The 21209-nt window shown below is 34.3% G+C and overlaps 2 protein-coding genes and 1 long non-coding RNA gene across 4 annotated transcripts; 2 read left to right on the forward strand and 1 right to left on the reverse strand.

The window, feature by feature from the left end:
* Positions 1-4285: 4285 nt before the first annotated feature.
* Positions 4286-5680, forward strand: LOC145729189 (uncharacterized). The gene is made up of 2 exons (XR_014178296.1): positions 4286-4817; positions 4877-5680. It is a non-coding gene; the product is annotated as an uncharacterized LOC145729189 (long non-coding RNA).
* A 3584-nt stretch (positions 5681-9264) lies between these two features.
* Positions 9265-14796, reverse strand: LOC145729170 (presequence protease, mitochondrial). The gene is made up of 4 exons (XM_081979826.1): positions 14633-14796; positions 11633-13735; positions 11331-11573; positions 9265-10061 (listed from the first exon to the last, which is right to left on the reverse strand). Exons 2-4 carry the CDS (start codon positions 13723-13725, stop codon positions 9317-9319), a joined length of 3081 nt encoding a protein of 1026 aa, XP_081835952.1. The 5' UTR covers positions 13726-13735; positions 14633-14796; the 3' UTR covers positions 9265-9316.
* A 232-nt stretch (positions 14797-15028) lies between these two features.
* On the forward strand, positions 15029-21170 carry spd-2 (centrosome assembly protein spindle defective 2). Of its 2 annotated transcripts, none has more exons than XM_081979830.1 (6): positions 15029-15181; positions 15297-15842; positions 15896-16411; positions 19298-19529; positions 19581-19909; positions 19964-21170. In XM_081979830.1, the coding sequence occupies exons 2-6, from the start codon at positions 15302-15304 to the stop codon at positions 20884-20886; spliced, it is 2541 nt and encodes an 846-aa protein (XP_081835956.1). In that variant the 5' UTR covers positions 15029-15181; positions 15297-15301; the 3' UTR covers positions 20887-21170. The 2 variants fall into 2 exon arrangements, with proteins under 2 accessions (XP_081835956.1, XP_081835957.1); XM_081979831.1 differs by having other exon boundaries at positions 15082-15181; positions 15281-15842.
* The last annotated feature ends 39 nt before the right edge of the window (positions 21171-21209 follow it).

The following is a 21209-nucleotide window of genomic DNA, read 5'->3' on the forward strand; positions in this document are numbered from 1 at the left end:
TTTTACAGCCCTCATTTATCCTGATTTAGCTTTTAAGCCATGATGAATGCAAATTGGTTGATATTTGTTTTCAAAATAATAATAAAAATATTTTTTGTAAATAAAAAATTTAATGAAATGAGCAGAAAAAAGCTGAATTTTGTCATTTTTAAATCGAGTTATTTTAATGTTTTTTTTGTCACAATTCTTGAAGGTATGATTCACACGTATTAAGTTTTTTAGCAATATAAAAATTGTTTGTGTTGCAAAACCATTAACAAAATAATTAAATTGACTGAACTGAAACAATGAATCATTTTTGAGTAGTAAACTAGGTATATGGGTGGTCCAATTTTAAATGTTAATAATTCACCCCATCAAAAAATAAGTTAACATACATTATGTCATTTTCCTGAAAAATGCTTCCCAAGGAAAAAATACAGTCCATAAAAGTTTAGTTTAAAAAATCGGTTTCTTGTCATAACTGTCAGACCACTGGAGCAATATTTTAATCAAATTTAGAACAAATATACAGGTGTGGTAAATCCAAAACCGACCATAGGAAAACCGTGTAACGGACAGAGAAACATGCATTATTGCATGCGCGGGACTAAGACAGAAAACGAAAAAAATATCAAGTAGGCCATATTTTCAGCGCGCTGTTGCCAAACGCCAAGTATCAAAATTAATTTTGTTGACGGTATTGGCGTTTGGCAACAGCGCGCTGAAAATATGGCCTACTTGATATTTTTGTCGTTTTCTGTCTTTGTCCCGCGAATGCAATTACCTACGTTTCTCTGTCCGTTACACGGTTTTCTTATGGTCGGTTTTGGATTTACATTTACCACACCTGTATGTGCAATTAATACTCATTATGTGATGTTAATGACGTTTGTCGAAACTGTCCAGTGATGTAAATACAGAAAGATGGTTTCCATTTTTCTGCTTTATTCTCTACGTCACTGTATATTTTTCAAAAATATTTTTTTACTTTACTTGTTCAATTTGACAAAATAAGTATCTCTTATAAAATTCTGATTTGAAACTTTGTTTACGAGATAATTGAGTTATTACGTTCAAAACAAACCCAACCCAAGTTAAAAGTTTTCTTGAAAACAGTGAAAATTCACTTAAGAAGCTTAAAAAATGTCTTTGTAGATAGTTTTCAGACAAATTGAAAGACTTTAGTTTTGAAAATTGACTTAGAAATCAGTAAATTTACTTTGAAACGGTGAAAATTGACTTGAGAGGCTTAAAAATTGTCTTTGTAACCAGTTTTCACAGTTTTCAGACAAATTGAAAGACTTTAGCCTTGATAATTGACTTGGAAACTGTGAAAATTGATTTTAGAGGCTTAAAAACTGTCTTTGTAGTCAGTCGTTATAGTTTTCAGATAAGTTGAAAAACTTTAGTAAGGAAAATTGACTTGTAGCCATGAAAAACTACTTTATCTAGAATTTTTGACTACAAATTCAACCTTGAAAATTGACTTGGACACCAAAAAGTGACTCTGTACCAATGAAAAGTGACATAAAAAGCTTAAAATTTGCACTTAAAGCAAGTTTTCATAATTTGAAAATACATTTCAATATTTTAGTCTTGAAAATAGTCTTAAATACAGGATATTGACATTAGATTCATGAAAATTGACTTGAAGACTAACTTTTCATGTTTTCTTACTTTGCTTTTTATTTTCTTAGAATTCTGGACTATTTTTAGGGCTTTAAAACTGCTTTCAGCTTGGAAAATCAAGTACCTATTAGGGTTATCTTCACCAAGTTTTTGACATAACCGACTTAAAAAAATTATTTTAACATTTTCCATAAGCTTAAACATGCCATTTCACCCTTTGTCAGTATTAAATTGACTTCTAAACGCTTCACTGTGATTTAAGAGTGAAAAATCAAATTTTAAACTATTTTTATAGTAAAAGTAAAGTTTCAGACTCTTCATTGATGAAAGTAAACAAATTTGTCATTAAAAATTCTACGATATTAGTCTTAAACGCTAATTTTTAGAATTAAATTAGTTCAAAATGTTTAATTAAATAAAAAAAAAAGTTTGAATTGAATGATCAGTTTTACACTACCTATAGTCAAAAAAATTGAACGCCAGTAAACATTAATCCAAAAATCCTGTTTTTTGACTATTGACTAATATTCAGTGTCAAAAATTAACTCGTAAACTTCACAGATGACCAGATTTGAATACTTTTGAACCATTTTAAAGTAAAACACACAAAAACCCAATTAGACATTTTTGTCAATTTTGAATAACATCACAGACAAGCTAATCCAAAACCGACCATAGGAGAACCGTGTAACGGACAGAGAAACGTAGGTAATTGCATGCGCGGGAGAAAGACAGGAAACGAAAAAAATATCAAGTAGGCCATATTTTTAGCGCGCTGTTGCCAAACGCCGTAAGTAAGTTTGTCGAGGGTATTGAATACTTACGGCGTTTGGCAACAGCGCGCTAAAAATATGGCCTACTTGATATTTTTTTCGTTTCCTGTCTTTCTCCCGCGCATGCAATTACCTATGTTTCTCTGTCCGTTACACGGTTTTCCTATGGTCGCTTTTGGATTTACCACACCTGTATAACATTCTAGGTTTGTGTCTTCCTTAGGAAGCGTTCTTCAGGAAAATGACATAATGCATGTCAACTTATTTTTTAATAGGCTATGGATTGGTGAATTATTCACATTTAAAACTGGACCACCCTGTATAATAAGTGTAGGAAGAAGATGAAAACAACATTCAATAAACATTTCTTTATTTAGTCTAAGTTAACGCACAGATGCCGGGATATTTCCCTCAGAAATCAACGCCCAACATCTCGGAGAGACAGCATCATTCGTTATTTTCCTCATACAACAATGAAGCCCTTTCTCCTTCAAAAATGCAACTCTATCAAGCAAAATCACATTTTCGCAGACCGCTTGAATGGCGGCTTGAAGCCCCATCAGGACCTCGACCAGCCAACAATCATTTTTGCGTTCGTTCCATTTTTCACGCATAAGGGACAAAAAACTGGCGTCCGTTACGCTAATCCGTTTTCCTCCCACCAGTTTATGCGTTTGGGGTAAATTATTCAAATAGACTACGAAACCCGCGTCGCTGTCCGATGCATCAGATTTGCCCGATTTACGTTTCAGTCTACGCACCCGGCAATTTTCTGGAATCAAGAATAAATTAGATCTACACTGATTGGAGTCGATTGACGTAGGGAGATTTTTTGGGCGAGGGAAAAAAAGGGCAACAGGTTGTATAACCGAAATAAATTGAGGTATTTTTAGGGTGTCTACGTGACAAGCGAGAGATGGGCCATTTTCAAGCTAATTATCGATCGGAAATAACGTAATCGTAAATAAAGAATCTTTACTAAGTGTTTTTGTACATTTTCGCAAGCACGTAACGTAAATCAAATTTTATTTTCACGTCAAACCCGGACTAGTCCGGTGTTTGCCTTATTTCTACGTGACTTCAACAAAAATATGATTTTCAGATCTGAAATATAAAGAGAAAAAAAATGTGTAAACATTTGCTCGTGTTGTGACTCAACTTTTTTACCACCTAGGAAATTAAACTATAAAGTTACATTAATAATTATTATAACAGTTGGTGAAAACTTTAAAAATCTATTAAAAATTTATATTAAGGCAACGTAAATTTCTCGAGAATTTTAAGACTTTTTGAAATGGCTAATAAAGCTTAAACTCACTAACCCATTTTGCCTAGGTAATTATTAATGTAATACTAAAAATGAAAAGTTTTAATCAATAATCAGACAAAAAAGTTTCTAATGTAAACGCTCAACCACATTATTATTAAAGTAGCCAAACAAAAAGCATGTTTATTGGGAAAACAACAGCTCTTAATGAAACAAAAACAAGCAACCACACTAAAAGGGTAACCATCAAGCTGAAATTTTGATATTTAACATAAAAAATATACTATTTATGATTATTTCCTTCATTGTACCAGCAGCCAATAAAATTCCGAGAACCGTTCTAGTTCCACCAATGGAAACCGTTTTATACTGATTAAATCCCTGGCTGCTAAAATTTCCTTTAAAAAACCTTTTTCGAATACGTTTTTTGAAGAAAATTTGATATTAAACGAAACGGGATTTAGCCACTAATAAAATTTAAGTTATCTTCTTCAATATTAACAATTAATACATCACTGTAACGTGGTTTTCATTAAATAATTACATAAATTAAAATATTTTGACGTATGATTGTCAATTTGAAATGTAAACAAAAATATACATGGCTGAACGAAAATCTGTAGTAGGCCGGGGTGGTCTCCATAGTAACGCCGCTGTTTGTAATACAAACATTCAAAACAGTTTGTGAAAAATTCCGCGATTTAAAATGTCACGCTTTGGAAATTCTAATATTGTGGAAATTGATCAAGAAATTGAAAACTGTACTCCCAAGACTACAAAGAGGACACATATATCCATTTGGAATCAGTTTAGTGCCTTTTTATGAAGAAAAAGGGTATGTTTTAAATGAAACAACTTCAGTTGAAAACCTTGCAAACGATTATAAAGAAGGAGTTATCAAAACAATGTGGAATATAACGGCCAAGCAGTTACAACAGCTTTATTTTGACAATTATAACATAGTATTTGATCCCTTTAAAGACGTAATGTTTCGACAAGCAAGAAATGCTCGAGATACAAAGCGAAAATTATTACAAAAAGATCCACACACAAAAGAAGTTCTCATCAAATTGCTGCTGTAGAACTGTCATGGCGAGGCGGAGAAGCTGTTAATTGCTTAGTTGACTATTTTCAAACTGAATTGGACAACAAAGGCATTGCAACAGGTAAAGAATTTAAATCAATACAATAATAAGCTAACTGTAAAGTATTTTTTGGCTCTTAGGAAGAATTGAATACAATCCAGTTTTTTCGAAAACAAATCAAGGTGGAGCTAAAAAACTGGCCGAAAGTAAATGGTTGGTGCAAAATAGGTTATAAATAAAAACATCTGCCCTGTCAGACTTTTTAATAAACTAATCGCTAAGAGAACAAGCGCTATAACTACAAATAGATTATTTCTAAGTTGCAACCGATTTTGGACCAAGAACAGCAACAAACCATGGTACAAAAATAGTCCTTTAGGTAGAAATAAAATTTCAAAGTGGACAAAAAATGCAGCCAAAAAAGTTGGTTTAGACACAAAAAGAATAAAAATATCAAATCACTCTAATCGAGCAACTTTCTTTCCACGGTGTTGAAGAACAAGAATTAATAAAGATAACGGGTCACTCTAATGCAAGTTCTATAAAACCATATTTGCAGCTAAATCCCGACCATCATTTAAATATTATCGAGAAAATGAGAAACATTCATTCTGAACAGATTCTTGCCAGCAGTAGTACTCTAGCTCCCTCAGCCACAACAACTATAACTTCAAATTCAGCAGCTGCAACCACCTTAAGCAATGAAAATCTACCACCACGTGAAGTGAAGCAAGAAAGTAAAGACTCTACATACTCTGTAATTTATCAAAATTGCAATTTCTTTACTAATTGTTCAAACTTTAGGCCTGCTTAAATGTTAATGTAAAAAAAATCAACATTAATATTATTATTACGTTTGTGATGTTTAGTTTAATTAGTAGTTTTGTGTTGTTTTAAGTACTCGATGTAGGTGTTCTTTTGTTAATAAAGCAAACGTTGAAAAATGTGTGTTTTCAGGAAATAATCTTGACATATACCTTTCGGCGTTCACGTTTTATCACGTAAAATGTGCATTGGTAGGTTTTTTGCAAAATTTTTCTTTTAGGCAAATGGTTTCAACTAAATAATTCTTTGGAAAAAATCGTCGAATTATTTATTAATCGTCTCAATCATTTTCCAAGCAAAACTTTGCAAAAAATCACCTATGCACAGTTTACCCGATAAAACTTGAACGTCTCGGGATATAACCTATGAATTGATCAGCGAAACTGTGATCTAATTTGCTATACAGGAGGTCTTAAAAAACCTTATTATGTTGGCTAAATAGTAACTGTCTTACCTAACTTAGCAACTAACTCCAATATAGCCCTATGCACACAATGTTGAGCATGCATTCGATGCTCCTCCTCATTCATTCTCACAAAAGACGACAAACTTTGTTGACAGGCAAGCCTCAAAAACTGCTGATTTAAAAATCCTCCTGTTTCGTACTTTTGAAACAAATCCAACCCTAGTTGACTAGCAGGAAAACTGTGAAACCGCTGTTCCTCTGAATCAACCAAACTCATTCGATGGTAACAACAGGGCATTATAACTAAACAGGTTACATTGGGTAGGTTGCTGTACAATTTCAGGACTTCCACGCTTAAATCTGCGCAAGCGTGTAGTCCTACCAACCCTATTTTTCTGGCATTTGGAAAATGTTTCCTTATGTGCTGATGTATAATCTCAGATGAGGTGGCGCTGACAAACACTTCTGTAAAAACCACTTTGTTAATGCATTGAGGGTGGTGTTTTTGTTGCAGTTTAACAGCTGTTTCAACGAGAGTTCTGGAAGCTTCTAGGGCAAGTACTGGATAACCGTATTTGGTGCAGAGCAGATGGGACAAATGACCCTACAAAGGTAAACTTCAGTAAATAAGTCAGTTGAAGAGTTAGCCAAAGTACATAAGAGGGAATAGGTAAAATATTTCAAAAAGATATCTACGTCACGATGTAGATAATGCTGCGTCACATCCCTTATTCTTACAAAGATCGAATATGCGTTTTATAATAGTACCAGTTATTGTCAGTTCTTAAAACTGCCAGAAGAGGTTTTACAATTGAGTGTTTTAAACTTCTTTCGATTTTTTTAAATTGCCAGAAACCTCAAGAACCATTTTGAAAGTGTCAGGAGGTTCTACAAGTGTTTTAAACCTTTCTAAGATTGTTTTAAATTGTCAGAGGCCTCTAGAACCATTTTAAGAGTGTCAGAGAGTTCTATAAGTGTTTTAAACCTTCCTAAGATTGTTTTAAATTGCCAAAGTCCTTTAAAACGATTTTGACAGTGTCAGAGACCTCTAAATGATAATGAGAATCTTTTTAAAAGTTTCAGATGGTTCTACAAGTGTTTTAAACCTTCCCATAACTGTTTTAAATTGCCAGAGGCCTCTAGAACCATTTTGAAAGAGTCAGATGGTTCTACAAGTATTTTAAACCTTCCTAAGATTGTTTTAAATTGTCAGAGGCCTCTAGAACCATTTTGAGAGTGTCAGATGGTTCTACAAGTATTTTAAACCTTCCTAAGATTGTTTTAAATTGTCAGAGGCCTCTAAAACCATTTTGAAAGTGTCAGAGACCTCTAAATGATAATGAGAATCTTTTTAAAAGTTTCAGATGGTTCTACAAGTGTTTTAAACCTTCCCATAACTGTTTTAAATTATCAGAGGCCTCTAGAACCATTTTGAAAGTGTCAGACGGTTTCTATTAGTATTTTAAACCTTCCTAAGATTGTTTTAAATTGTCAGAGGCCTCTAGAACCATTTTGAGAGTGTCAGAGGGTTCTACAAGTATTTTAAACCTTCCTAAGATTGTTTTAAATTGCCAAAAGCCTCTAAAACCATTTTGAAAGTGTCAGAGACCTCTAAATGATAAGGAGAAACTTTTTAAAAGTTTCAGATGGTTCTACAAGTGTTTTAAACGTTCCCATAACTGTTTTAAATTATCAGAGGCCTCTAGAACCATTTTGAGAGTGTCAGAGGGTTCTACAAATATTTTAAACCTTCCTAAGATTGTTTTAAATTGCCAAAAGCCTCTAAAACCATTTTGAGAGTGTCAGAGGGTTCTACAAGTATTTTAAACCTTCCTAAGATTGTTTTAAATTGCCAAAGGCCTCTAAAACTATTTTGAAAGTGTCAGAGACCTCTAAATAATAATGAGAATCTTTTTAAAAGTTTCAGATGGTTCTACAAGTGTTTTAAACCTTCCCATAACTGTTTTAAATTACCAGAGGCCTTTAGAACCATTTTGAGAGTGTCAGAGAGTTCTATAAGTGTTTTAAACCTTCCTAAGATTGTTTTAAATTGACAGACGCCTCTAGAACCATTTTGAGAGTGTCAGAGGGTTCTACAAGTATTTTAAACCCTCCTAAGATTGTTTTAAATTGCCAAAAGCCTCTAAAACCATTTTGAAAGTGTCAGAGACCTCTAAATAATAAGGAGAATCTTCTTAAAAGTGCCAGAGGGTTCTACGAGTATTTTAAACCTTCCTAAGATTGTAATAAATGGCCAGAGGCCTCTAGAACAATTTTGAAAGTCCATAAACCTCTAACCTAATGCTAAATGCACATTTTTAATCGCGGACATACGTTTTTTTCTGGTGATTGTGACGCAACAGGCTAAAGTCACTGAACTTCATTATTAATTTACATTTAACAGAAAACTAAACCAATCAACAGCACTGAAACTAAAATATTAGATTAATTACCAAACTAATGGCCGTTGACTTGGTTTACACCTTTGGTATTTACTAAAAAATCAACTTAATTATACAGTTTGGCAATCTAACTTACCACACCAGAACCAACATCGACTAACACATCGCAACCATTTCTTTGGCAGATTTCATGAATTATGGGTGCCAGTAAGGCGATTTCGTGTGACTTTTTCCTACTCAAACCCACCACACTATTGCCCACATCCACTGCATTATTTAAAATTGTAGCTTCATCGTTTACACTCAAACATTTAACATCGTCGATCAAGTCTTTGAGGTCTGAAGGTATAGGTTCCTGAAATGTTCACGCATGTTATACAAGCAGTTTGAATTGCTGTAAATACGTACCTTGACCACTGTTCCAGTAACGAAATTATGAAGTTCCGTAACTGTTAACTGACTACAATAATCACGCCATTCCTTCGATAAATTTGTAAGCACTTCCTCCGTAAAAATATCTGTGTTTTTGTGCTTAAACAGCCACTGATAATGTTTTAAAAATGTTAAGGCTTTAATTAAGTATTGTCGTTCCTTGCCCACGTCACCCATAGACATTTGTTTTAATTTTTAATAATTAGTCAATTTTGTTGAGGAATATTTAACTGCAAAAAAACCTACATAAAGTATCACACATAATAAATATGTAGGTTTTAACCAGGCCAAAAAGGTTTACCTTAATTAATGATTGTAAACAGTTTTAATTAATATTTTGCGCAATATCAAATATTTGACACTTTTTTCGGTCAGTAGGGACTTCTGGTCCTTTTCGGCCAGAGTTAACCTCAGTAATTACAAATCATCACGGATTTAAAAGCCAATTAATTCAAATGCACAATAAAAAACAAAACTATTTAATAAATATCTCATAAACATTCCATTTCACTACCCTAAGCATTATCTACGACAGTCCACATCTCGTTCTTCCTCGTCGCCATATCCACTTCCTCGTTCTTGGGCCCCAAAATCACTTTTCCAGTCTTTAGCACGTTTCCATCTCCTAAATACGTTTCAGTAACATCCTCTATGTTCTTCTTGCTAACAGCCATTATCTCCGCCCGATGTCTTTGTAAAGTGTCCGGCGTCAATTTCCTCAAAAAATCTTCGCAGCCTTTTGAGCTGGGTGGAACCGGAGCGTCCACAGCTTGGAAAACTCCTAGTTTGGCTTCGACCAAGTCCTGGTCCGTCAAGTCTTTTAAATGTTTTTTCACCCAATCGTAGGAGTTGTCAAAAACGTCCAAAGTGTCGACGGTTTTCGGGTCTCTGTAACTGAAGAATGATAACACCCCATCGGGGGATATTCGAGCTCCAGCTCCGTAAGCTCCTCGCTTTTCTCTTAGTTCCGGATGGAGATATTTAGCTGAAAGTAACTTGGCCAGAACCCTTAAGGACGCGTGCTCGTTTTTCGTGTAAGAAGTGGTTAGAACAGCCTTACTGCAGTAATTAACCGGGATGTTTAGAATGTGATGCTGGCAGTTGACTGAATCAGACGGGGACCATACTTTTCCCACCACATACGCGTTATCTCGAATTTCTTGACCAAGTAATTTACTATTTCCTGGAAGATTGTTAATGAAATTCTCATACGAACGCAAAACCAAAGAATGGTTGTCTGGGGAAATATTTAATGCCACCCTGTAACAAAAAAAAAAAAACAATTAACACACAATCATTGATGAGATAACTACTACTACTAATTTGAATAGGGACATTCTATTCAAAAAATTATGGCTTTACGGGATTAGAGGGACCGCTCTTGATTTGTTTAAATCTTACTTAAACGGAAGAACACAGAGGGTAGTTTTGAACGAAAACGGAATAAATTATAAATCAGAAATATCGCAAAGTACAGTCGGCGTTCCACAGGGAAGTATACTGGGCCCTCTTTTATTTATAGTGTATCTAAACGATCTAAACTATCAAGTAGTTCATCCAAAATATTCTTTAACTGAATATGCTGACGACACAAACTTACTGGTTGGGGGATCAGATATGGGTGAACTGAATGCAAATGAGCTATTCTTGTTAGCAAGTTCTTGGTTTGAAATAAATAAATAACTTTTAAACAAATCTAAAACCAGCAGTATGCTATTTAGAACTAAATTAAATAGAATCACTAAGCCTGAGTCTATTCTTGTTTGTGACAGTCAGTTTGAGATATCTGACAAAACCAAGTTTCTGGGAATTTATATTGATGAATTTTTAGACTGGTCTCATCATATTGAATATCTTAATAATAAACTTAATAAAGTTTGCTACTGTATTCGTGTAGTCTCTAAATATCTGGATGACGCAGCCAAGAGAACACTCTACTTTGCGAATTTCGAAGGAGCAATGAAATATGGTATTATTTTTTGGGGAATAAACTTTAAAGCTCAAAACATTTTCGTTACTCAAAAGCGAATATTAAGAATAATTTATAAAATGTCACCATTACAATCTTGCCGAGGAGTATTTAAGTCTAAAAGACTGCTTACTGTTTACGCTTTATACATATATGAAATAGTTATGTTCGTTTTTAAAAACCAAGCTGAATTTATATCAAATGTCAATCACAATTATCCTACTCGCACAAGTGACATTCCTTATCCGAAACATAGGCTAGCATTGTTTGAAAAAGGTGTAGATTATATGGGCATCAAATATTATAATAAATTAAATGTTGATATTAAGAAGATTACTGTAGAAAAAATGTTTAAAAGAAAATTAAAAATGTTTCTTATAGATCTCGAACCATATAGTCTTCAGGATTATTTTAGTTAGGCACATAAGATTGGGGTAGTTCTTTTTTGTGTGGGTAATGTTTTTGTGACGTCATTTCATTTTATTTTTGTTTTATACATCTTTGTGTAACTCAATGTAATTATGAAATAAAGCATACTAACTAACTAACTAACTACTAACCTCATTTTGGTTTTGTCGAATAACACTTTGCCGATCTCCAAGATTTCTTCTAGCATGGCTTTGTAGTTGGAAGTGTGTATCAGTCTTTTCATGTAAGAAATATGCTGTAAGCCTGATAGAAGCTCGACTTGATAGGCGGAGCCTGATACTAGGCTGGAGGCGGTTTGCATTGCGTAAATATGACCAGAATCGGCTATTCCATGGGTTAAGTTCGCCATGTATAGCTGAGCAAGCATTTTAAATCTAACAATAAACATGTGTCCAGTTTAAAAATTCTGAAACCTAAAAAAAACTCCACAAACCTTTCTACATCTTCTAATTTAGTCAAATTGAACAACTGAATCCACAAATCCCACATACTGTCCACATTCTTTTCCAAACAGCGACTGGACAACAAAACTCCAGGCTCGTAGGTGTGCAAGTGATACAAACTGTCCGCTATATGGACGTTAAAGTTGAGGCCGGCAGTTTTCCGATTGACCAAACTGTCAAACTCTTTGTAGTTCAATTTGTCCGTTCCCATTTTATTGAAAACGTAACAAAACAGAGGAAGTAACATTTGCTGTTCTTGCGACAAATCGCTGGTGTTTAGGATGGCTTTGAAGTAAACTAAACCGTTCGCGTTGACTTTATTAATTTGAGTGCTCACGTGATCGATACTAACATTGACTTTGTTGACTTTTTCTATGCTTGAACTGATGTCGTTCATTAACAGTGTTGGCAGTAAGTTTGTGTTTTGAGGGCTTTCCTGCAACTTTTGCAGCAGCAACCCTTTCTCAAATATGGCTTCTTTATCTTTGTCACTTAAATTTTTAATTTTCTTTTTAATTAAATCAGCCTCAGCCTTCACTAACTTAGAATCGTAGTCTTTGTCTGGTGACATGGTGAGTATCAGTTTGTGATTATTGTCTTTGAAGTAGGTTTTCACCACCTCTTGAAGATACTTTGGATTGTTTTTCAATTCAGTGCGCAACCTTTCAATCAAACTATTCACTTCCAAAGCAGGTAAAATGTTAGAAGTGTGATTCCACATTGCAGTCAACCCAAATAACAGGTTTAAACCAAAGTTTTTAGATTCGTGCTTTAAAGACAATTCAAAACTATGCAGCACGGATTCAATGTGATCCGGAGCAAATCCCTTACTGATAACGTCATCAATGGTTTTATTAAAAATATCTTCAACTTTCTGGAAGTCTTCAGTTTTGATGCCTTTCAAACTAACCGTAAAAACAGTGTCTCTAGGTTGAGTGTCCAATCCAGTGGAAGGAGTAAACCCACTAGAGAAGTTCGGTTCGATTAGAGACTTGTAAAACGCCGAATTGGGTCCTTTAACCAGTAATTCAGTGAGGAACTGCATTAGAAAAGTCTCATAAGCGTTAGTACAGTCCGATGCTAGTAAAGAAATTGCTATGGCGTTCTGTTTCTCAAAAGGTTCTCCCATAGGGTCAAATCTTGAGGTTATGTGCTCTCTTCTGGGTTCAGTCCAACGTTTCTGTTTTGGAACCACAGTGTTGGTCGGTTGAGAGTAGGCATAGTTTTGAAAGTACACATCATTAATGTACTCTAAAGAAGGCAACAGTGGGAAGTTTCCATAGGAAAAACAGCGACAGTTGCTAGGATGATAGTGTTCTTTATGAAACTGTACTAAACCATTCCAAGTGAGATTTGGAATTACCATAGGATCACCCCCAGATACCACACCATAAGTGTGATCTGGAAGAATAGAACTTTGTAATTTTTGACAAAAAATATTCTCATTTTCAGAAAAAACTCCTTTCATCTCATTGTAAACAACGCCTTTAATCATTAGATCTGATTTCGAATCGTTAACTTCCCGATTTTCTAATCGCCAACCCTCTTGCATAAAGTCAGGCTCACTTAAAATAGGGTTAAACACGGCGTCTAAATAAATGCGTTGTAAATTCCTAAAGTCAGAATAGTTCTGGGTACTGAAAGGATATAAAGTATAATCTGATCCTGTCATGGCATTCATAAAAGTTGCCAATGATCTATTAAGCATCTTAAAGAATGGGTCGCGGACTGGAAATATTTTTGAACCACAAAGTACTGTATGCTCTAAAATATGCGGGGATCCGGTACTGTCTTTGGGTGTTGTCCGGAAATTAAGGGAGAACAAATTATTACTGTCATCCCGATATAAATGCAAGTATTCTGCTTTAGTTTTTTCGTGAATTAGGTAAATGGCTCTGATGCGAAACTCTGGGATATCTTTTACATGTTTGACGACAAAACCGTGCACTTTTTCGTTAGGTGTCAGATTGTGGATGTCTGCTTGGTAGTCTAAGGTTTTGGTTTCAGCTACTTGCGCGTAACGTCGCGTGGCATTTTTAAGAATGGGAGTAATCTTTGCTAAAGCTGTATTTTTTCTCCACATGGTAATAAACCTAAAAATAATTATATTTTTTAGACAAACCTTGGCGGATTAGGTGAGGGTTTGTGGAATTATTACAATTTAAAAAACTTATTTACCTTCAAAGTTAATGACCTTAGCCTTAAGTAAGTTATAGGTGTCCTGTGCCTAAAAATGAAATATGTTCATGTTCAAATTAATTTATTCTTTACAATTGTATCAATGACACAGGAACTATACTTACCCAAGGCTAAAAAAGCACAATTCTACAATACACTTAATCACATAGGCACTATTTTTTTGAAGTCAATTAAATTGTTCTTTAAAATCAGCACCAAAAAACATAAAGAATATTGAAACCATTCTAATGGTTTTGAGTCATCAAGAAGTCTGTAATATTAGATTTTAGTGTTTTTGATGGTATCCACAGAAATGTTCAAACCCTCTCTCCTTATTAAATGCAACATACAAAAGTTTAAGGTAGATTTTTTCTGTAAGACAATTGTGTTACACAAACCTCTTCCTTAAATAGCAGATCATAATTAGTTAATAAGTAACTAGTATGATTTTTTGTAGCAATTAATCCTGATGTACGCTTTTTTATACTTGAGCCAAAAATAACAAAAAAAAATTTTTATTCAAAAATTGTGAAGAATCATTGGGTGAAACTTAACAAGCAGTTACCAAAACTACAGGGTCTCTCCAGTTTATATTGATAAACAAGCACCCCAAAATTGTGCAACATTACGACTGAGTTTCAACTAAATAAACATACTTTCAAAGACAAGCTACATCTTATTTAACCTTCTTAACTCTAAAATATTTAACATGCAAACGGTATTTAGAGTAAAATCATAAAAATAAACCAAAAACTTTTGGAAAAAATGCAGTATCTTATATCACAAATTTGAGTAAATTGAAATGCACGTACCTTGCGTTGTATAGTCTTATAATGTTGTTCAGTCCCTTCTTCAGCTTAAATGCTGGTTTCTTAACTTTCAAAGGCAAAGGTTTTTGAAAATTCCGTCAAAATTGTGACCCCATCAGATTTTACATCAAAGATCAAAATGTTTTTTTTATTTGAGGTTAAGTTGAGTTGATTGATATTCTTCCTTTATTCTCGTGATCGATTCACCTGTATAAAAAATACAGCGTTGCCATTTAACAGTGTTTTCATTAAACTTACTATAAATAATTGAATACTGGGCAGAATTCAAAAGTTTGTACCTACATGATTAATTGAATTTCTATTAATTCAGTTTTTAGATGCTTTTTTGTGTTGTGTTGTTGAAATTTTGAAAGAAATTGCATACAGTGGATGCAACGTTGTACATGTAGCTCAGCTGTTGTGACATTTGACAGATGTGTTTTTTGTTTGAAAGAATTTTAAATGTCGGTTATTTCGTTAATTTGACTCGCGTTTAAAAAGGTTTAAAATAGGAAATAAAATTTTAAAAACTTTGCTAAATTACTCCTAAAGGTAATATTTCCACTGCTTCTTCCCTGTGTTGGCCGTTAATAAGCTTAAACTAGAACCTTAATCCTGAAAAATTTGCTTTGTTCTTACACCACTTAGAAGGTTTTTTTGTTTGTAGTGAAAATGAATAGTATCCAAAATAGTGGGCTTTTGACTCCCAAGTCTAACGGCCCCCCACGGATAGCCACTTCCACGGTAGAACGGAGCAAAAATCAGAAACTCTCTGAAATGTCTTTAGAAAGTTCCTTGGGAATTTTGTCTCTAAACAATGTAGACTTATCCAACATTGCAGAAGTTAGCATGAAAAGCAGTAGTGTTGAAGATTTGCTAAAACAACAAAGGCAACTAGCAAATGAAACACTGGATAGAGTATCACAAATAGGTGCCACAAAAGGTGCCATTCCATCTAAGTTGCTTCATCCAGATTTGGGTCTTACAAGTAGTAAATCACATATTAATCTGCCTAGTGAGAGTACAGTGAATGAAAGTGATTTAATGCAAACCCCTAAAAATACATCAACACCTCGCAATTCATCTTTGGAAAAAAGCGATTTTATCCTGAATAAACCAAGGGAGTCAATTTTCTCTAAAATTAAGGATATGCTGAATGATTCTGATATAAGTGCTCACAATGCAGTTGAGGAATTTAAGCAGATAGCCCAGGGTAAATATTTTCTGCTATTTAGGTGTTAAGTTAAACTGTGTTATTTATTACAGCTAGTAAAATGATAGATGTCAGTGATTCTCTATTTCTACCTGCTGATAAAGCTGAATCAAGACTATTAAAAGATGAACAGTCTTGGAGGCGTAAACATGATCTCCCAGCTCCACAGGCTTCAACCTCATTCTCTGACACTAGAGACTTGCCTTCTGTGTCCATAGGAGCATTTTTTCAGCAAAAATCCGATAATTTAGCAGATTTACTTAGAGCACCAAGTCCTACCAAATCTGAGGCAATACCCTTAATTGATATTACAACAGCCTCCAATGTGGACAAAGTACCAGCTGCGAAGGGTGAAAAACCAATGTTACAAGGCCAGAGTTTCAGTATAAGTGCTATACAGCAACTTATATCGGAGAAAAGTACTACAAATGTGTTGGACTACTTGTGCAGTATGCAAAATCAACTAAATGCAGACAAACCACAAAGGGAATCAAGCGATATTTTCAGTCTGCCAGTTAGTCAAAATGCATCTTATACCACATCATTTTCTGATAATGAAGCTGTCATGTGTAAGTGATTTTTAGTATTAGTAGGTTTGTTTACTAGGGTTACTGTAGTGTTTAAAGTTTAAACCAAGAATTGATTTGAATTATCAGAAACTTCTAGGGCCATTTTGACTAAATACTAAAGACAACCTTTTTAAAAGTGCCAGAAGTTTCTTAAACCTTCCCAGACTTGTTTTAAATTATCAGAGGCCTTTAAGACCATTTTGAATCATTTGAATTGCTACTGACCACCTTATCAAAAACTCGCCAGAGGCCTCTAGGTCTTAATCCTACCAAAAATTGTTTTAAATTGTCAGATGCCTTCTAGAATCTTTTTGGAAGTGCCAGAGTTTTCTAATTAATTCTCTAAACTTTCTAATAATTGGTTTACTATTGTCTCCTTACTTTAGAACAACAGTTTGGGTAGTCATGGGATGGGGAGGGTAACAGAAACAATTAATCTGTATTGTAATTGCGAAGATGTATGTTTTTGTAAACTTACCTGTGTGTAACTTTTGGAATACCTACAACAACAGCAGCTCTCAAAAGCTTCCAAAAGTTTCTAAAACCGTCTACAAGGTTTCAAATGTCTTAAAGGCAGTCCAGAACCTTCAAGGCTCTTTAAACTGCCCAAACACCTTCCAAATCCTCCAAAAGTAGTCTAAAAAGGTTTTAAAACACTACAGAAACTCCAAAATATGTCTAAAGCCTTCCAAAACAGTCTAGAAGCTTTTAAAACACGCTAAAGGCTTCCAAATAATCTTCAACTAGTCTAGAAGCTCTCAAAAAATTTCAAGGCATTCTAAAAGCTTTTGTATGCTTCTAAAGCAGTTTCAAACCTTTGAAAAGTTCAAATTCACATGTCTTAAAAGCAGTTCAGAACCTTCAATGCTCCTAAAGTAGTCTAAAAAGATTTTAAAACACTAAAGAAACTCCAAAATGCTTCTCAAGCAGGCTAAAACCTTCCAAAACAGTCTAGAAGCTTCCAAATCCTTTTCAATTTATTTAGAAGCTCTTAAAAGCTTCCGTATACTTCTAAAGCAGTTTAGCAGCTTCCAAAAGTTTCTAAAGCTGTCTACAAGGTTTCAAATGCTCTTAAAGTAGTCTTAAAAGGTTTTAAAACACTACAGAAACTCCAAAATGCTTCTCAAGCAGTCTAAAGCCTTCCAAAATAGTCTTAGAAGCTTCCAAAAGCTTTTAGAACACTCTAAAAGCTTCTAATTAATCTTCAACTAGTCTAGAAGCTCTCAAAAAATTTCAAGGCAGTCTAAAAGCTTCCGTATGTTTCTAGAGCAGTTTCAAAGCTTCCAAAAGTTCAAATTCACATGTCTTAAAAGCAGTCCAGAACATCCAAGGCTCTTTAAACTGCCCAAACACCTTCCAAATCCTCCAAAAGTAGTCTAAAAAGGTTTTAAAAGACTACAGAAACTCCAAAATATGTCTAAAGCCTTCCAAAACAGTCTTGAAGCTTCCAAAAGCTTTTAAAACACGCTAAAGGCTTCCAAATAATCTTCAACTAGTCTAGAAGTTCTTAAAAAATTTCAAGGCAGTCTAACAGCTTTTGTATGCTTCTAAAGCAGTTTCAAAGCTTTGAAAACTTCAAATTCACATGTCTTAAAAGCAGTCCAGAACCTTCAATGCTCCTAAAGTAGTCTAAAAAGATTTCAAAACACTACAGAAACTCCAAAATGCTTCTAAAGCAGTCAAAAGTCTTTCAAAACTGTCTAGAAGCTTTCAAAATCATTTAGAACAGTCTAAAAGATTCCAAATGCTTTTCAACTAGTCTAGGAGCTCCCAGAAGATATTAAAGTAGTTTAGAAGCTTCCAAAAAATTTTGTGAACCGTGTAAGAGATTCCAAATGCCTCTAAAGCATTCCAGAACCTTCAATATGCTGTTTAAACAGTCCAAAAATTTTCCAAATTTTCTCAAGTAGTTCAAAAAACTTTCGAAAGTTTTCAAAACAGTCTAAAATCTTCCGTATGCTTCTAAAGCAATTTAAAATCTTTAAAACATTTTTAGAAGTTACACTGAAAACATTTTTGCATCTCTGAAAGAGTTTTGTGCTTTTTTGAAGAAAATATCTTTGCTTTTTTTCACGTCTACAAGGTTTCAAATGTCTTAAAGGCAGTCCAGAACTTTCAAGGCTCTTCAAACTGCCCAAACACCTTCCAAATCCTCCAAAAGTAGTCTAAAAAGGTTTTAAAACACTACAGAAACTCCAAAATATGTCTAAAGCCTTCCAAAGCAGTCTAGAAGCTTTTAAAACACGCTAAAGGCTTCCAAATAATCTTCAACTAGTCTAGAAGCTCTCAAAAAATTTCAAGGCAGTCTAACAGCTTTTGTATGCTTCTAAAGCAGTTTCAAAGCTTTGAAAACTTCAAATTCACATGTCTTAAAAGCAGTCCAGAACCTTCAATGCTCCAAAAGTAGTCTAAAAAGATTTCAAAACACTACAGAAACTCCAAAATGCTTCTAAAGCAGTCGGAAGTCTTTCAAAACAGTCTAGAAGCTTTCAAAGTCATTTAGAACAGTCTAAAAGATTCCAAATGCTTTTCAACTAGTCTAGGAGCTCCCAGAAGATATTAAAGTAGTTTAGAAGCTTCCAAAAATTGTTGTGAACCGTGTAAGAGATTCCAAATGACTCTAAAGCACTCCAGAACCTTCAATATGCTGTTTAAACAGTCCAAATGCTCTCAAGTAGTTCAAAAAACTTTCGAAAGTTTTCAAAACAGTCTAAAATCTTCCGTATGGTTCTAAAGCAATTTAAAATCTTCAAAACATTTCTAGAAGTTAAACTGAAGAAAATTTTGCATTTCTGAAAGAGTTTTGTGCTTTTTTGAAGAAAATAATTTTGCTTTTTTTCACGACTCTAATGCTTTTTAATCCGGACCCTACAAATAACATTTCAGTTGCAGCTAAGGAAGACAAGGAAAATCAAAAACCTGCAGTACAAAGCAAAAATGTTAGTGTAAATGAACCTCAACGTTTCCAACTTGAGTCTCCTTTAGCAGATAACAGACCTTTACTAACATCGGCACAATCTTCAAGAAGCTCAAGTGCTATGACTAGTCTCCCCAATGGAAAACTGCCCATTGAAGCCACTGTTAGTGAACTGATTTGGGGCTGTGTTAAAGTTGACAGGTAGTTTTAGTAAACCGGCTTTAAAGCCGCAAAACAACTTTGGTGTTTTAGATGCGTAACCAAACAGTTTATGTTGAGGAACAAGACTGAAAAAACTCTTCGACTGCTATGCTCCCTGTCCTCGTACGAATTCAAGATTAGGAAAGACAATAGAATGGATTCGGATATATTGAATGCGTGTAAATTGGTCTTACACGGACACGAGTCCAGGGTTTTGATTGTATCGTTTATTCCTACGAAAATCGGAGCTGCCGTTGACGAGTTGGTTTTCACGCCTTTGGATGGTAATTTAAAACAAACAAAGAAACAGTGTGTCAGGTTGTGGGGCTATGGCGGTTATACTAGTAATGAGTATCAGAATGCAATCAGAGATAACACAGGTGAGTGTTTTACTGCAATTAATGTTTTATTAGTAATTTTTTTAAATTTTTCAGGTAAATATTGGTTATCTTTAGGCCGAATGGATAACAGAGTCTTAATGGAACAAAGATTCACTATAAAAAATACGGGCAATCTTCCGTCCTTTGCCTACCTAAAAGTAGCCACCAAACAGTTACTGCAACTATCCACTTTCACTAATTTAAGAGTGGAGCCCGGTATATTTGTATTGTTACCAAACGAAGAGAAAATTGTGACAGTTACCTACATTCCTACAGCCAGAGATTGTAGATATTTGAAACAAAACTCCAATCTACAAGTTATGGATATTGGAAAACTCGAAATTGTGACCGGAGCTGAAGCTAACCGGGCTAGGTTAAAACGACTTTACAGGAAATCCCTAGAAAAAGATCTGGCAGTTGATGACCTGACTAAAGTTTTAGCAGCCAGAGTTCTGGGTGAAGTTTTACCCGGTGATTTAGGGAAATTTAAAGAAGCTCCTTCTGCAATTGCTGACTTATTGGAATCCTTCAACAAGGAAGAAATGGTCGTAACAATCGAACAAGATCCCAACCAAACTTTAGTTCCTGAATGTCCAGAAGATTCAATTGTATACCAGTCCTTATGCTCTGAAAACACTAGACTAATTGATGAAACTATAATGAACAATTCTTGCCGACTTGAACCGCCCTCTATAGTTCTGTTTCCGCCCGCAAAGCCTGAGGACAGTTTGTTTTTAATTTCCGAATCGACAAAAAAACTACATTTTGAAGTGGTTATCAGTCCGCCAGTTGGTTTGAACGTGAGTCCGATGTTAGGAGAAATATGTCCGGGTGAAACCGCCGAATTTAAAATTAAACTGCCGAAAAGTCCGTCCGAGTCGCATTTTAAAATAACCGTATACGTGGAAAATGACTTTTTCGAAGCGGAAGTGAAAGTATTAAATGTCAAGTCTCGTCAAAACCGTTTTTTAGACTAGAACAACTTTTAAACTGTTTTAAAATGTGATTTTCTTTTGAGATTGTCATATAAGATCTCTTTGTTGTTATTACTATTGTTTCCTTATTTACTTACATGATGTCAGGTTTTTACTTTAATTTAGTTTTTAAGTGCAGCGCACTATTTGTTTTTACATTTATGATTTACAAACGGGCGGATTAAACCCATGATATTGATGGTGTGCTTGACCTAAGATGTACTTAATTGTCGATTTCATTTGATTCTTGCTTTTATTTTGAAATATACTTAATGTTAATTTTGTCATACTTTAGTTTCATTTTTATTAAATTTTTAATGGACTGT

The sequence above is a fragment of the Ips typographus genome, linkage group LG5, assembly GCF_016097725.1.
Source record: "Ips typographus isolate SLU linkage group LG5, UJ_Ityp_2.0, whole genome shotgun sequence".
NCBI lineage: Eukaryota > Metazoa > Arthropoda > Insecta > Coleoptera > Curculionidae > Ips > Ips typographus.

Coding starts and splice junctions, on each gene's coding strand:
- LOC145729170 (XM_081979826.1), bottom strand. CDS start 13,725: ATGTGGAGAAAAAATACAGCTTTAGCAAAGATTACTCCCATTCTTAAA. Junction 11,574..11,632: donor AAATTAGAAGATGTAGAAAG/GTTTGTGGAGTT, acceptor GTTTATTGTTAG/ATTTAAAATGCTTGCTCAGC. Junction 10,062..11,330: donor TTCGACAAAACCAAAATGAG/GTTAGTAGTTAG, acceptor TTTTTGTTACAG/GGTGGCATTAAATATTTCCC.
- spd-2 (XM_081979830.1), top strand. CDS start 15,302: ATGAATAGTATCCAAAATAGTGGGCTTTTGACTCCCAAGTCTAACGGC. Junction 15,843..15,895: donor ATTTAAGCAGATAGCCCAGG/GTAAATATTTTC, acceptor TATTTATTACAG/CTAGTAAAATGATAGATGTC. Junction 19,530..19,580: donor GGCTGTGTTAAAGTTGACAG/GTAGTTTTAGTA, acceptor TTGGTGTTTTAG/ATGCGTAACCAAACAGTTTA.